The sequence below is a fragment of the Rattus rattus genome, chromosome 18 (assembly GCF_011064425.1).
Source record: "Rattus rattus isolate New Zealand chromosome 18, Rrattus_CSIRO_v1, whole genome shotgun sequence".
Taxonomy (NCBI): domain Eukaryota; kingdom Metazoa; phylum Chordata; class Mammalia; order Rodentia; family Muridae; genus Rattus; species Rattus rattus.
This window is the reverse complement of record NC_046171.1, coordinates 30,907,172-30,922,910: the sequence shown is the minus strand read 5'-3', so window position 1 is coordinate 30,922,910 and position 15,739 is coordinate 30,907,172. Positions and strand designations below refer to the sequence as shown.

The 15,739-nt window shown below is 40.1% G+C and overlaps 1 protein-coding gene across 1 annotated transcript in view; it reads left to right on the top strand.

The window, feature by feature from the left end:
- The window catches only part of Man1a1 (mannosidase alpha class 1A member 1), a 175,368-nt gene that overhangs the window by 100,014 nt on the left and 59,615 nt on the right, over positions 1 to 15,739 (top strand). Inside the window, exon 6 of the mRNA XM_032888241.1 lies at positions 1,441 to 1,535. Within this exon, the coding sequence (XP_032744132.1) occupies positions 1,441 to 1,535 (95 nt within the window). The remainder of the gene's footprint in view (positions 1 to 1,440; positions 1,536 to 15,739) is intronic.

The window sequence follows — 15,739 nt, the reverse complement described above, 5'->3', positions numbered from 1 at the left end:
AGACTTAGATTCGAAAAGAGTAGAGTTATATGGTGGTCTTCAGGTTAGCATTACTGGATCACTGTTCTTTGTGGAGCCCAAGTCTTTAGGACTCTCTTTAGGGAGGCTCAGGTAATGAAATAGGAATCGTGAGGAGCCATTCTCTCTGGAAAAAAACAGAGAGGACTTCCTTGACAAGCCCTGTGGTCAATGTTCCCCCATTGGTAGAGGAAGGACCTTAGTGCCTTAGTGCTGTCCTCCATTTTATTTGTCCAAGCTTGTCCATGTTTGAGGAGAAAGTAGAAGGGAAGAGTGCACCAGACTAAGCCATACACTTTGAAGGTGAGGGGACAAGTACCAGTCTGGTGTTATTGCTTCTACAGGGAAGATAGGTGTATGCCCCTCCTCGAGTAACCTTGCCAGTACTTTGAGTTGATTGGAAGTCAAACTACTGTCTGAACAAATGCCATCTGATCTCTTCCTAAAAGCATAGTTCAGCCCAGTGGAGTTTTATTCCAAATATTTCATTGTTTTAATTTAACTAAGCACATTAATGATTATTCGTGATTTTGACATAGACTGTGTACACCACTCTATCTGCCCATGTGTTCATTTGGACAGACAAGCCATTTTATCCTGCAGGTTCCTCATGCATCCACCTGTGTTAGACTGATCCCTCCGGAGAAGAGTATGCCCACTCTTGACACCTCTCTCCAGTCTTTCCTTAGCCCCAGGCCAGTGTTGAAGCCATTCAGCTAAAGACCATCTCCACAATAGAATCTTACTGACTCTCATTGTCTGTGGTCTATGTGAACCTTCCTACCACACCCTTGGCAGAATCTGTACCCAGCCTACCTTTTACCTATTTCCTTGAATATCGTAGAAAATCAAAACTACAAGGGCTTGATACTCTTACTCTATACATTATCTCTTTCTAAACCTTTTGTTCTTTATGCCCCACTAAGTAAATGTGACTAGGATAAACCTCGTACTTTTCTAGCTAAGAAATGTGGTCGAAAAACAGTGAGTTCATCTCCTGGAATGCATGTAGAATTATCAGAATTTATCTATGATGCTTTCAAATGCCTGCAACAGCAGACTCGGATCAGAAATTAAGATCAAGGAAGTTAAGACCCACGTGTCTGAATTTTGCTACTTCACTCCCTCATCATACTAAGGAATAGCCAGAGTTTCACTTAAGAACCCCACAGTGTGGGGTTGGGGATTTAGCTCAGCGGTAGAAGCGCAAGGCCCTGGGTTCCGTCCCCAGCTCCGGAAAAAAAGAAAAGAAAAGGAAAAAAAAAAAAAAAGAACCCCACAGTGCAATGGCCCATGGACCAGCTCATGATCTATTACTCATTTCAGACAGAGTTGCAAAGTAAAGTACTAAATATGGATAATAGTGGAGCACATTAATGTTTTACTTGCAATAGTAGCTTACTGAATTGTTTAACTTTTCAGATATTTCGAAAGAAAGCAGTGGAGCTTGGGGTAAAATTGCTACCTGCATTTCATACTCCCTCTGGAATACCTTGGGCATTGCTGAATATGAAAAGGTAAAAAGTCTTCATTTTCAACAACATACTTTAAGGTGGAATATCCGAGACTGTAGCCTCATGAGATGGTTAATTACATGTGTGATGCTGACAGTGGACCTCAATTGAGTGTCTGAGAAATGTGTTGGAAGCTCTTAGACCTTCAGTGTTCCATGGCCTCAGATGGGCTGCTGCCAGGAGCTAGCGTGGTCCTAACAGAATCGTGCAAAGCAGATTTGAGCTTAAGTTTTCTCTGTTTTAGAGTGCTCTTGTATCACTGGCCCTGCCCCACTCCCTACATACCAAGAGCATATCACCTTTTTAGTTATTAGGAAAGCATTTTGTTTAAGCAGATCTCTACGGTTGCTTACTCCAATAGTTGTTTAAACCATTGGAGGCACAGATGTTGCAGAGCAATGACACTTAGACTTAAATTTAATAATAATAATAATAATAATTATTATTATTATTATTATTATTATTATTATTATTATTATTATTATTATTATTCTAGTATATCTGAATATCTGAGGTTGGAGACTTCCAGGTCCACAGTTGGAAAGAACAAATGAGCCTGGTCCATTGATAGATCAACCAGCCCCTTGGCATAGAGACATCTGACAAGCTAAGACCTTAAGGACAGTGTGTCAACTGATCAAAACAAACAAACGAACAGACCAGCCAAATACTGTGTAGTGCTCCCCAAGGGAGGGAGTTGAGTTTTCATTGTAGTCTTAGTGTTTCATCAATTACGTAATTTTGTTTTAAGCTTCCCTTCTTAACATTTCTGTACCCATCAATTACTGATAGCATATGGGCCCCTTTGGCTAAGATATATGATGGCGATCATCACTGTCATGATCAACATGAAATGTGACAGGTTCTTTACAACTGTCAGACACATAGTCCTCAGAAGAGTTCCATGTAGTCATCTCTATCGATCCTCTACTTTGTTCCTGGGGAACTAGAGTCACAGAAAGATATAGGAGTATCTCAGGCCAGACAGTGAGTACATGTGAGTGCTAGCATTGTGTACCGGGATGTTTATGTGCACAGTGATAAAAATCCACAGAAATGCTTTACCTACCTTAGAAACACTACAGGAAGCCACAGAGGGGGCTGACAAAACTAGAACACATAATTGCTTACGTTAGTGACATTGTATCCCCAAGTTAGTCATGAAAAATCACGGAAAGTGATCATCGTTTGTTTTCTTTTTTCCTATAGTAAAAACAAAACCCTCAAGATTCTGTTTTGTTTTCATTTATAAATTACCTATATAAACCTTGAAATTATGTTTAACTTACTGATGAGTGAATCTGTGTGCCTCTCTATAGGCAAGTTGGGCATGTTGAGGCAGAAAGACAGGGGAGTCACACTATAAGGCTGTATTAAATTGAGCTTGTTTCCCTACCAAATAAGTGCAATATCTCAGGATTTGTTTGCCCCATCAGGGCTCCTAAGGTCATATCTGTGAGCTTGCATTATCTGTCCATGTTCTGTAGGATCTCCACGCAGGTCTGCCTCTGAGGTTGGCCTGCAAAAGCTTTTTTTTTTTTGATGCTCATTGTATTTGGCTCAGGAAGATGGCCCCTCTTACCCCCCCATATCCTCTGACTTGGTATTTGTAGGCAACGTTCTGACCAAGATACTGTTTCCTTAGCTTCAATAAGATCTGGTCAGAAAAACACTCCACAGTCAGCTCACATCCTCTCCCTCCCCCTCCCCCTGCCCACTGAGGAAGCCCATAGAAGCAGAGCAGTATGCTAACTGCTTACCAAGAGACTTGCTTCTGCATTTTCTCCAGCCTCTTCAAGGTTTTGTTTGGAGCAATCTCTAGAAATTCTGCAGGCTTGTTTATGAACCGGAAGGCAAACTAGTTCAGTAGTCTTCTGTGACCCTTCCCAGGTTAACAAACTAAAATTTCAATCAACCTAGACCTTTTCTGATAAAGTGGACACTCCTTAGAAAACCAAATGGTACTTAGTTTCCAAAACTTGCCATACGAGTACACTTTGGAACTGAAGGTTTGGATAAAGGTCCTAGAGTAGACAATAGCTCTAACTTTTACTCCAAGATTCACTGGAACCAATGCTGAGGCTTTCTGTAATTACACAAAATCTCCCTAAAACCACGGGGGAAAGGATGGGCCTGTTTCTTTGCGTATGTTGAACCAGATAGTATCATATTTAATTGGTTGTGATGTTTCTTGAAATAATTGTAAATACTGTTGACTTTACTTTGTTTCATATTTTTGTTTCTAATAGTGAAGTGGATGTTCTTAATGAAATCTTTCGTGTACTACAAAAATATTTTTCAGTACACAGAGGAAAAGAAACTATTTCAATCATGAATTTTCGTGTGTGTGTGTGTGTGTGTGTGTGTGTGTGTGTGTGTGTATGCGTATGTGTGTGTGTGTATGTGTGTGTGTGTGTGTGTGTGTGTGTGTGTGTGTGTGTGTGTGTGTGTGTGTGTGTGCTGGTCAAGAATTCTTTAACTGGAGCATTCAGATTTTTTATAAAGCCATCCTTATTTTGAGTAATATTTTGGATTAGTACATTGCTTTGTAGATTATAAAAGAACTGTATATAGTTTTTAAAAAATGATTGTATTTACTTATATATTTCCAATGTTTTCTTTTGTAGTAAGGGAAATTATGTAATCATTTGGCAACTGATAGGAACATCGTTTTTGTTGTTTTTGGTTTTTTTGGGGTTTTTTTGTTTTGTTTTGTTTTTTTGAGTTTTTGCCAACTTAGATGAGCCTTGTTGCTATTTTCATATTAAATGTTTTATCCACTCTAATTCCTGTTTACCAAACAGCAGTGACATACCCCAAACTCACAAAGTAAGCTTTGGCAGAATTATAGTGGGATTCTTGGTATTCATCTAGCTGGTTAAGCCCATTAATTGAAACCAGTCTCTTTCCACCTGAAAAGCTTGAGTTATCATCTTAAAACCTTTCCGGTGGGAGGAGAGTAGCACTTGAATATGCCTCTAGCATGCTCGCACAGCATGGTTGCTGCTATTTCACCAGGGTGCTATTTCCTTTGAGTCTGTATTTTCACAGTGGGACCCAGAGAAAGGACACAGCTGGCACAGAGCTTTTCTGACATTGCAGGCTGTCGCTAGAGAAGCAAGGAATTGGGTCCAGAAAGATACTATTTTCTCAATTATCTTCTCCAAACAAGAGAATATTCTGTAGCCTTTGTGCCCAAGGTATGCCGATGGGGGGATGGCCAGTGGCAGGGAGGTTGAGGAGACTTTGTAGAATAGAATGGGCAGTTACTGCTGACTGGCTTAGAAACTCAACAGGAACTCTGTTAATGGAGACAGTGATTGGTAGCCATATTGTTATCACAGAGCACTTCCTTCTCAATTTTGAAAATAGGAATACTTTTCTTTACCAACATCCACCAAAAAAAAAAAAAAAAAAATGTAAACGTATTGCTCTGACATGTGCACATGTCTCTAATATCCAAGCTATCACCTAAAGATAAGTGTTTCTCTGCTTCTCCTTTGCCAAAAAAATAATAATAATAATAATAATAAGCATTCTTTGTGTCTCTGCTGTGATGTTGTTCCGTTCTACATCTTGGGAAGATTTTCTACTTCTGTTCACTTGATTTTACAGAAGAGGTTGATAGGCTGGCCCATTCCCTCAGGATCCACGGCCTGATTGTTAAAGCAGAATATATATTTTGCATGCGGTGTTTGTAAGCTCACATTTGTAATTTACAAAAATAGGATAGTTTTGCCAAGCAGAGATAACTGCTTACTGGGTTGAATTTAAAACAAGCAGCATTTTGAATTGGGAAGGTTTATATATTTGGAGCCAAAATACCAATTGGCCAAATTGGATTTTGTTATTTATGTAACCTGAAAAATATGAAGAGAATCTAATTTATTTATATGCTATCTTGGGAATTCTGTCCCAAACTGTAGGAGGGAGAAGGGCTGGGTGCTTTTCTTGCACCTGTAACAAATTCTTAATTCAAGACCTGCATTTTAAGCTGTGAGTTGGTTGGAATTATGGTTTTTAGATCTAGTTGTCACTAGATAGCTTAAGTGTTACAAGAGTTGACCAGACTAACGTGCCTTCCTCCCTGGTACCCTTGTGGGAAAAAAAAGGCTATACAACCTACCCAGGGTCTCTGCCAAACGAAACCAATGCCAACCTAGCAGATTAGATTTTTCCTATAACCCAGTTTCTCTAATGACAAAATGTCAAGGTTTGATGTCTGATCTCGTGACTACTATTAGCAAGGGGCCCTGTGTGTTTATTTTTCTCCAGCTCACCTGGAGAAAAACTCACCCCTGTGGGTCCCAAAATCAAGCATTTTACATTTCTTTATTTCTAGGCATAATTCAAGCTTAGGTGTAGAAGAGACTTACATTAGATTTTTTTTTTAGTTTTCTAAAGGGTGCTCTTAATTTAAAATAATGTAGTTAATGTGCCCCACTATTCATTTCCATGAGCACACACACAGTCTGGTCATGCTTAATAATTATTCTGCCTCTCTTGATAAATGAGTTAGTTTTAGCCGTATTGTGTTATCACCTCTTTCTCTTTGTGGATTTTCTGAACCAACACTTGCGGGTAGGGATATACTGCAGGGTAGGGGGACTCTCGCCATCGGGGGATGTGCTGGGACCTGATTGTTCTCTGCTCTAAGTCTCATTAGTCAGCAAGGCGATGGAGAATGCACGGCTCCCTCCCCTGTTCTCCCCCTGCTTGGAAAAGCTTTCCGTGCCCACTATTTTAATTATCTGACAAAGCACTGCTGTATTATGAGTTGCTTTGTGGTTTATATGCTTATAATTAAATTATAAATTTCATTGCCTGAAACAGGGTTTTAATTAGAAATAATACATGGCCTAATGTTTTCTGACAAAGAAAGATTATCCTATGTGAGGGCCGATAACCCCCTTTCTGAGCTGCTAATACCTGAGTGGTATAAAATAGCTTATATATCATATTTGGAGTTTTGAGTGGACAGACTGGAGGAAACTGCTTAGTGGCCTAAAGAATTTTAATGTCTCACTGTGATTTCACTTGGCAGTTGGTGTGTATATTTCAACATTATTATACTCGAATAGCGTGTTTTAAAGTTTCTGCTTTCAGACTCCAGAGAAATGCATTGTCTTTAAGACGAGGCAGAATGCAGTTTCATACTTCGACTGCAAAGGGGTAAGATTAAGAACATACTAAACATTTTCCGAGCGAAAGAGAGCAAAGCTGATTGAATGACTCCCTAGTATCTTAGCAGACAACACACTGCTTCGTTATCCTGTGGTGTCTTACACCAGCGATCTAAGCATGCACAGAGACTCAGAGTTCCGTCTGATAGTTCATGATTTATTCATGTCTGAACTCAAAGACAAGTTCCACCAACTCCAGAAGCATGAGTTTTTCTAAGTATTCTAAGCTGACCTCCTTTTTTGAGTTTATTTTCCCCCCATTGGCTCTTTTGTTATACCAGGTTTCTATCTAATTCACCTAGCTGTTGATACTCTCTAGGAAATACTAACCAATCTTCCTGAAAGATCTTAAAAGTGATGCGCTTAGTACAACTCCTGCCACCAAGGTGTGGTCTTGCACAACTCACAACTGCCAGTGCAGGACAAGAGGGGGAGGAAATCAGTAAGCTAGTGGTCGGGGAAATGGCTAGTTTTCTCCTATCCTTGTCACAGAACTCGGATATAAAGGGTTTCCATGGGAAGGAAGGGAAGGAGTGTGATGGGCAGGAAGGCTGCGTGTTGAGCTGGACATCTCTGAGGCCATTTTTCTTTCTCTTAGTGGGACTTTGCTGGGATTATATCTAGCCTCAGCTCCTGGACCATCCCATAGTCCTGTTGAATACTCTGCTCCCATGCAAGTCAGACATTTGAGAAGTAGGGTCAGCAAATCCTTGATCACAGCTTCAATATCATTGAAAAGCACCACATATTTTACTCTGGTGAATGAATGAATGAATGAATGAATGAATGAATGAATGAATGAATGAATAAATAAATAAATAAATAACTGTCTCTGATTGCCAAGCCCTCTTTCCTGGAATAGTTTGCTATAGTAGTTAGTATATCAACCACTTAAAGGGATTCTTCTCCGCTTGTATTTGAGACAGGGTTTCATGTATGACGCTGGCCTCAGACTGCTCACCTGCCCAAAGGTGAACTTGAGCTTCTGATGCTCCTGGCCCCATACAGCTCAGCAGCCACACGCCTGGGTTGTTAAGTTGGGATCTTACTTAGGGCTCTGTGCACACCATGCAAGCACTCTCCCAGCTAAAGATTTTCCTTTCATTTAGAAATCACAACTCTAAGCAGAGAATTGCTTTACCAGGCACATTTTTGTAAAATACAAGTAAACTCTCAAATAAGGAAAGAAATAGGATGGCGACCTCTTTCTAGCTGTTCCTTTGCAATGGTGAAAACGAGTCTTTATTGACATTGTCCCTATGACTTTAAAACTTGGGCCATTTTCTTCACTGTCTTGAGTTTGTCTTCTCATAACTAAATCTAAAATAATGCCAGTAATGAACTCAAAAGGTATTTTTTGTGTAAATCCAATCAATGCATGAGAGAAATATTGCAGAGGAACAGGAAAGCAACACACGTTGCATTCATTGATAGCGAATGGCCTTGCTCTCAGTACGGAGGATAACGCTATACATAAAAGTGGTGCATTTCAAGAAATACTGAATTGGCATATTAATTATTTCAAGCTGAAAACTTACTAAAGAACAATTGCCTGCAGAAAGGCCAGTTATTCTGCCTTCTCCTTCACGCAGCAACCTGTAATAATTCATTGGGGAGAAGTACCCCTCATATACAAAGCGGAAAAAACAATAGCGTTATTCAGCAGAGGATGGAATTTGGTGCTGGAATGTACCTAAACTCATGATATTAACCCATAGCCCCAACTAGTATTTCCTCTCCTCCTGACATCTCAGCCCCTGGAATAGACTCCCCTAGTCCAGAGATGCATATGTCCCCACCACATGTCAACTGTTCTCTCTGAGAAATGTGGGGGTTGGGGATTTAGGCCCTGGGTTCAGTCCTCAGCTCTGAAAAAAAAATCATTTACCTTTGGGCTGGAGAGATGGCTCAGTGGTTAAGAGCACCGACTGCTCTTCCAGAGGTCCTGAGTTCAAATCCCAGCAACCACATGGTGGCTCACAATCATCTGTGATGAGATCTGATGCCCTCTTCTGGTGTGTCTGAAGACAGCTTCAGTGTACTCACATACATGAAATAAATAAATAAATCTTTAAAAAAAAAAATGGGGTTGGGGATTTAGCTCAGTAGTAGAGAGCTTGCCTAGCAAGCACAAGGCCCTGGGTTCAGTCCTCAGCCCTGCAAAAGAATAAATAAATAAATAAATAAATAAATAAATAAATAAATAAATAAATAAAAGTGTGAAACATCTGGTTTTATTCATTGGACCAGATTACACCAGTGATCTCAGCATAGACATAGACTCCGGGCTTCGTCTGACAGTTGATGCTCTATGCATGTCTTAGGGATACTTCAGGAACATGGAGAGAACTTCTATCAACTCCAGAAGAGTGAGCAATTAATTGTTACTAACTAATTCAAATTTGAATGTTTTTTTCCTCTGCATCACTCTTGTATTAATGGAATTTCCACATTTAGCCAAAAGCCCACATAAGAATAAAAGTGGATTTGAAATACAAATAAAAATCATCCAATAAATAAATAAAATAAAAGTAGAGGGCAGAAAGACTCTAATTCCTCTCTGGTAAAGTAGTGAACAGCCAGAGTTAACTTGGTGGTGATGACCCTTTATGGCGGTCTTCAGGCCTGAAGCACCCAGTTACCCTTTACGAAGCAAGCTCTCCTGGCCTTACCAGAAAAGAGCTGGGGTTTTGTGTGGACCTGACAGAAAATAAGAGTATCTCTGTGTGGTTCATGGGGCATTATACACCGTTCCATCCTCAGGATGTTAATACTTTTGTCATTTTAGGTATGATATATTAGATCCTGGCTGAATTTATTACATAAATTCTTATTTATTTTTAATTGTCTCTATTAATGAGCATTGCAAATTTAAAGTGAGTTTCAGGCAGTAAGTGTTATGTTCTTTTCCCAAGTCCAGCATACTACCTCTTGCCTAATCATTGTGGTACAAATGTAATCACTGAAAAGGTGTGTTTTCCAGCCATAAACACTCACGTAGACCTATTTCCGAGTTATTAGGTTATTCTTATTCCGTTATCTAACATGGTCACCTTATGCCTGTGATTCTCAGCTTCTCCAGCGGTTTGGAATGTTTTTTATGTCCCCTTCGGCATCCGCTGTCCCATCTGTTTAAGTCTCCTTGGAGTAGGGTCCCTGTGCTTAGGGTAGGCATCCTAAGACTCTGCTAAGGGTGAGGACAGTTTTGTCTCCTCTCTCAGTTGCCTTTGAAGTTTTTTCTCTATTCGTTCATAGTCAGTTCAATTGTTGAAATGCAAAAATACCAGAAAAAGCCAACTTTAGTAGAACTAAACTTTTCAAATTTCACACTGTGTGTGTGGCTTGGAGAGCTTGTTCAAGCACTGTATCCAATATGGCCGGCTTGTGGTTCGGTGTTTCTAGTGAGATTCTGTAACCTGCTATTCTAACCAGGCTCAGACTGATTCAGAAGCTGCTGTAGGTGACCCAAAACCACACTCTGAAAACAACCTTTATGGTGAGAAATGTCTTAGCTCAGCAGCGGTTACAAATAAAGGTCTCAGGGCTGCCCACCACGCAGCCATTCCCACTGTTTGCAGTGCATTAAAATGTTACCATTAGACTATATGAAAATCATCTATTTACCTCTAAGCAGTTTGTTGCTTTTTTTGAAAAAGAGTAGTTAATTCCAAATATTGACTTTTCCAGAAGATTTTATTTGTCCTGTACTTCTTCCTTACCCTACTCTTTTTTTTTTTAGTTCTGTTTGAAGACAAAACAAATTTTGACCCATCCTAGCAGAGAGAGAAACATGAAAGTTATTTTTTAATTAAATTTAATTAAGAACTTTGCGGTAACTGTTGAAAGGCAAAGCCACTCCCAGGAAAACATAGTTGGGCCTTCAGGCAACAGTACTTTATTACAAATGGTAAGGAACGTGGGGGGAAGCGCCCATCACAGGCAAGGCCCTTCCTCCCTCCAGATGAGAAGGAGGGAGCCGAGATCTCCTTGAGGTTCCTTGATCCTTTGGCTGATCTTTGGATCATTACGTCTCTGCCAGGCATTCACAACCAAACCAAAAACATTTACTTATTACACATGGACATCAAGGAGAGCAGCACCTGATTTCCTTGTACTTCGTGTGGCACCTCCTTGATGGAGAAAACACACAGTCGACCCCAGGATGCCTTTTGATGTTCCTAGTCACGGAGTTTGTAGGGGTAGGAATCTGAAGGTCTTAAGGAGGCCTCAACTATTCCCTTTCTCCCCACCTCTGTCGTAATTGAAGGCGGCAAATCCCTGGCAAATGGATTTTAAAGTGTCTTGTAACCTCCAGAGGAAACAGCACACCCCATCTCCCTCCGAGGGCAGGCGTCGAGGTCCACATTTCTCCTGCATCTCAGACTGAATCCATGTCCTCTCAGATACCTGCAGTTCTTCTAGGACCACGGGGACAGAAAACTGACATGGGGAAGCAGATGCTTTATGGACTGTGCATTCCACCGAGAGTTAGGTGGTTTAAGTATTTTATGTTCTTCCAAACATCCTGTAGTTTAAGGATAACTATGAGTACTTAAGTGTGACCATGTATCAGAGGTGGTATGTAGGCAGTTTAAAGACAGTTCATCTCAAATTTACTTAAACCCCTTTAAAAAATACCTGTGTATTAATCGAAGGGCTGAAAGTCAACTGAAGAAGCCTTCTTTAACGTTCAGTTCTAAGATGCAGAACATTGATTTAAAACACAGGAGAGTAGATTAAGTATGACCACTTCCTTTACTATAGAATTTAAGTATGCATATGTATCTAATGATATTTATATATTATCATTAAGTACACATTATATACAAATATTTAATAGTAAATATTATAGATATATCACCAGGAACTACTATCTACCGACAGTCATGTAAACTTGAGTACCAGGAACACAAGATTATTCAAATGTACATATCTAGTGTCTACCATTTTCAGCTTGTTCACTAAGTTCACACGCTCATACACTTCTAGCAAGTCAGCCTTGGCACTCTTCAATTTATTCTCTGTGCAGAACTTAGATTACAAACAAGTCACAACACATAAATTCATACGGTGCCTCTGCAGACCAGCGATGGAATCAGCTTTTCAAAGGAATTGACTTCCCCAGGTTTTTAACGAGCCAGCAGTCAATTTTCCTGCGATTGATCTCGAGACTTGGGTTGTTCGTGTGGAGCAAACCTTTCAAATAGCCAATTAATAAAGTGTAAAAGTTTATGAAGTAGTCTGAAAAGATATTTGAAAATTACAGCAGGCCTATAGGTACTTTATCAGCCCCCGTGATTGTTAATCATTGTAAATATCCAACTGAATTCGCTGAGTCCTTTTGAGTGGGAGTTGAAAGGGTGATATAAAACACTCAGACTTCTGCCAGTAATTTTTAAAGGCTGCCCTGTCTCACTGGTACATTAACCGCACAGCGTGTCCTGCTTATGTAGTGAACGCTTCAGTTGATCCGTTCTGGAAAATGGGATGAACGATCATAGACTGTAGTTTCTTATTAACTAGAGAAGGGACAATGATGGGGCGAGCCTAAGAAGTCATTGTACTTTACGAATCTGGAAATCGGTGTGCAGCTGGCTGTGGGTCTCGGTGGTGCGATTCGGTGATCTGGCAATCCCGACAAAGAATCTTCATCTTCAAGGTGGAGAGTTGCTCCCGTTCCTTGGTGCAGTTTTGAGAACTGGACCCCATTGGTGAAGGTTCTGGGAATGCTCATGTGGCCCTTCTATCCTGAAAAATGTCTACGGGAGTTTCACGTTATTAATTAAACAGCACTCTCCCTCCTTGTCATGCCATGCCACAGTTTTCATGGAACATTTGTACAAAACAGTGATTACTGGTAATTGACCTGCATGCGTTGAATAATTTTAAGATGCAACTGAGAGTTTAATGTACCTTGTAAATTGAGAGGCTTCCAATTAAGTCAAGTTCTTAAGATAATCACTTTCAAAACTAATCAAGTAATAGGACATTAGTAAAGCTCATATTGACTTAATTGTGACAAATTAATAAACAGATCCCGTGCAATTACTGTAATGGCTTTATCAGTGACAGTTGTCTACATTTTAGGAATAAATCTGTCCTCCCCCCCACACCCTTGGAAGTACAATAAAAATTACATAAGCTAACTTAAGATATGTGCCATTCCTAATAGTGTGTTGGGGAAATCATCATACAAGTAGCTTGGGTTTTGTTTGTTTGTTTCTCTTCAGCTCTGATTACATGTGCTTGTTCAAAAGTCAGGGAATGTATACCCTTTCTTCTTTGTAAGAGACTCCCCTAGCTCTTTGGATCAACTATTGTGTGTTCTTAGTGCTCTTAATCTGTTTGTTTGGGGTTTTTTTTTTCTCTATGTTTTCTTCTACTCTGTCCCCCTAGATAATGTCAATTTGGAACCTTTTTGTCCTGGCAGGCACACTGCAAGTGGACATTGGAAAATTAATGAATTGTCTGTTACAGATTTTCCATAATTTTAAAATATTTGACAGTGCCAATTCCTATAATGGTGCTGATTGTATTTGAGAAAGATCAGCAGAAAGAAAGGGCAGTAGAAAGGGCAGGGGTATAAATCAAAACACACTAAACCATATGGAAGACGCTGTTTTCTTTAATATCACTTTTTAAAATATCGTCACAGGCCTGTCCCTAAGCTGGGGTTCTCCTCGTGGACATAGGATTGAGAAGTCCTGTCAGTTTGGCAGGAAGAATATTTACAACAAGACCTTGAAATGAGAAGGAAACTCTGAAACCAAAAGAATAGTTCACAGAGAGACTTCAGTCCCCCCCCTCCCCCGCCAGGTGCTTGTGGCCAACTCAGCATCCTTTAAGCGTTCCCAGGGGCATGTTGGGGTCATCCTTGCCTTTAGCCCCTCATGTAAAAAAGAGTGTGTGTTATCTACACACATTTCTAATTCCGGCAGTTCTCTGAGTGTTCGGCTTATAATGCAGAGTTCTCCGGAAACCAGGCAGCATCCTAAAGTGCTGGGAGTAATTGTTATCATCTGGGACAACAAGGGACTTGAATATTGAAGCCACCCAGCTGAAGAAGGCTTATTTTAAATTGTTGAAATACTCTGAAATGAGACCAGAATAAGGAAGAATGTAGCGATTTCCTTAATCGAGAGGTATTGTGTTGTTTCTTAAATTTAGTAGGGGGAAAAGGGAATGTTAGCACTATATTAAGGGGAGTGCATTTAGCTGATCATTTGTGTGTGAATTCTTATTGCTCGTTGCGTGTATGTTGGTTGGAACTCCACAAATACATCAAGACCGCGAGCAGTAGACTTTAAACTCTTCCATTTGCTTCCTTAGCAGTAAAAATATTTTGTGTGCTCACCCAAAAGCACACACATGCCTCTGTATTTATGAATTATGTGTATACACTTGTGTTAATATATGGCATGACCATCTTCCAACTTTCAAAAAGGAAAGCCACATGAGGGCAAGCAGTAGCTGGAGGAATAGATATTTATGAACTTCGTTACAAATAATTTCAGTGTGGGCCTTTTAAGTGGGGACTGAATTTAGAGAGCATTCTTTTTAAAATGTGGTAGTGAGTGATTTAAAGCTTTTATTCTGTGTTACTTCTTTCACAACAGGGCTCTAACCTCTGCCCTAAGTGAGTGGATATGAAAGTATGTTGATAGAGTTAACCGATTTGCCTTTTTTATACATGGCACAAGGCTGAAAGAGAATTGAAGGCAAGAGATGTCTGGGTAGCATTTTAGGCTGTTTAGTTTCACCTCCTTTTCATTGCTTTGTTATGTGCTTTTAAAGGCAGGATGAAGAGCTGGGTGATAGTTTAATAGACAGAATGCTTGCCACGTGATCATGAGGATTTGAATTTAAACCCCAGCACCCACATACACAACAGGTGCAGGAGCACACATCTGTAATCACAGCACCGGGGAGGCAGAGGCAAGCTCATCTCTGGACCTTGCTGGCCAGCCAGTCTAACCAAATCAGTGTCTCAGAAAGTAAGGTGGAAAGTGATTGAAGAAGACACCCCTGCTTCCCACCTCTGGCCTTCACATGCACACATGAGCATGCTCACCCACATACATACATGGATAAAAAACACACAAATGCACAAGGAACATGAGTACTGCCAGACTTGCCTGAAACAGATATTTTAAATGATCTTTTTTTTTTGGTTACACAAACAATTTTCTTGGAAGTTTTGCTGGGAAGTGTTACTCCTAATATCATTATTCTGTAACTTAATAGGAGAATGGTTTGTGTATATAATTATAATAAATGCATATGCATATACACACAGTTTTTAGAAATGAATTCCAACACTCCTGACACGCTGCCTCTGAATGCTCAAGGTAGGAATTTCTAATTTTGAGTCAAATACAAATATGTGTTTTTAAAAAAAAAGGAACTACCTTACGAACATTTACATAAACACCTGGTTTCAAAGTATTCTTTCCTTACACCAATTTCCTCGATGGCTGTTTACTTGATTCATACAAGATTGCAGCTTCTGTTTCGAAAGAACTGGTGTATTTTTCCTTCTTTTTCTTTTCTTCTTTTTCAAACTAAGCTGCAGTCACAGGAAATGTGAGCAAACTTGAGGCTGCCTCCTTTGTGATGGGGCCGTTCTCCATCACAAACCTCTATCCTTAGTCATTCTTGCAGTGATCAGAAAACCCCCTCTTCGTGAAACGCTTCATCCTGGTCACCCTCCTGCTCCTTGGGGAGCACGAGTGCTGTCCTTATTCTGCTGTGGGGAGTGTAGGGAGCATCAGAAGTCACGGAAAGCGGAAAGCGGGAGCATTTCACCACTCCCCACCTCTCTGCCTCTTTCTGCTGCCTCCCAAGAATTCACCCACGGTCAAGAGCAGTCCATGTCGGAATGTTTAGTTTAATGAAGCGTTTCTTACTTTGAGATAAAAAATTTAGAAAGCACAGCTTTGATAGTTTCTCCTCGTAGTCCTAATTAAAACTCTCGCCCTTGCCTTCAAAGGCTGCTGTCATAAACAGTAAATATCCAAGAGTCAT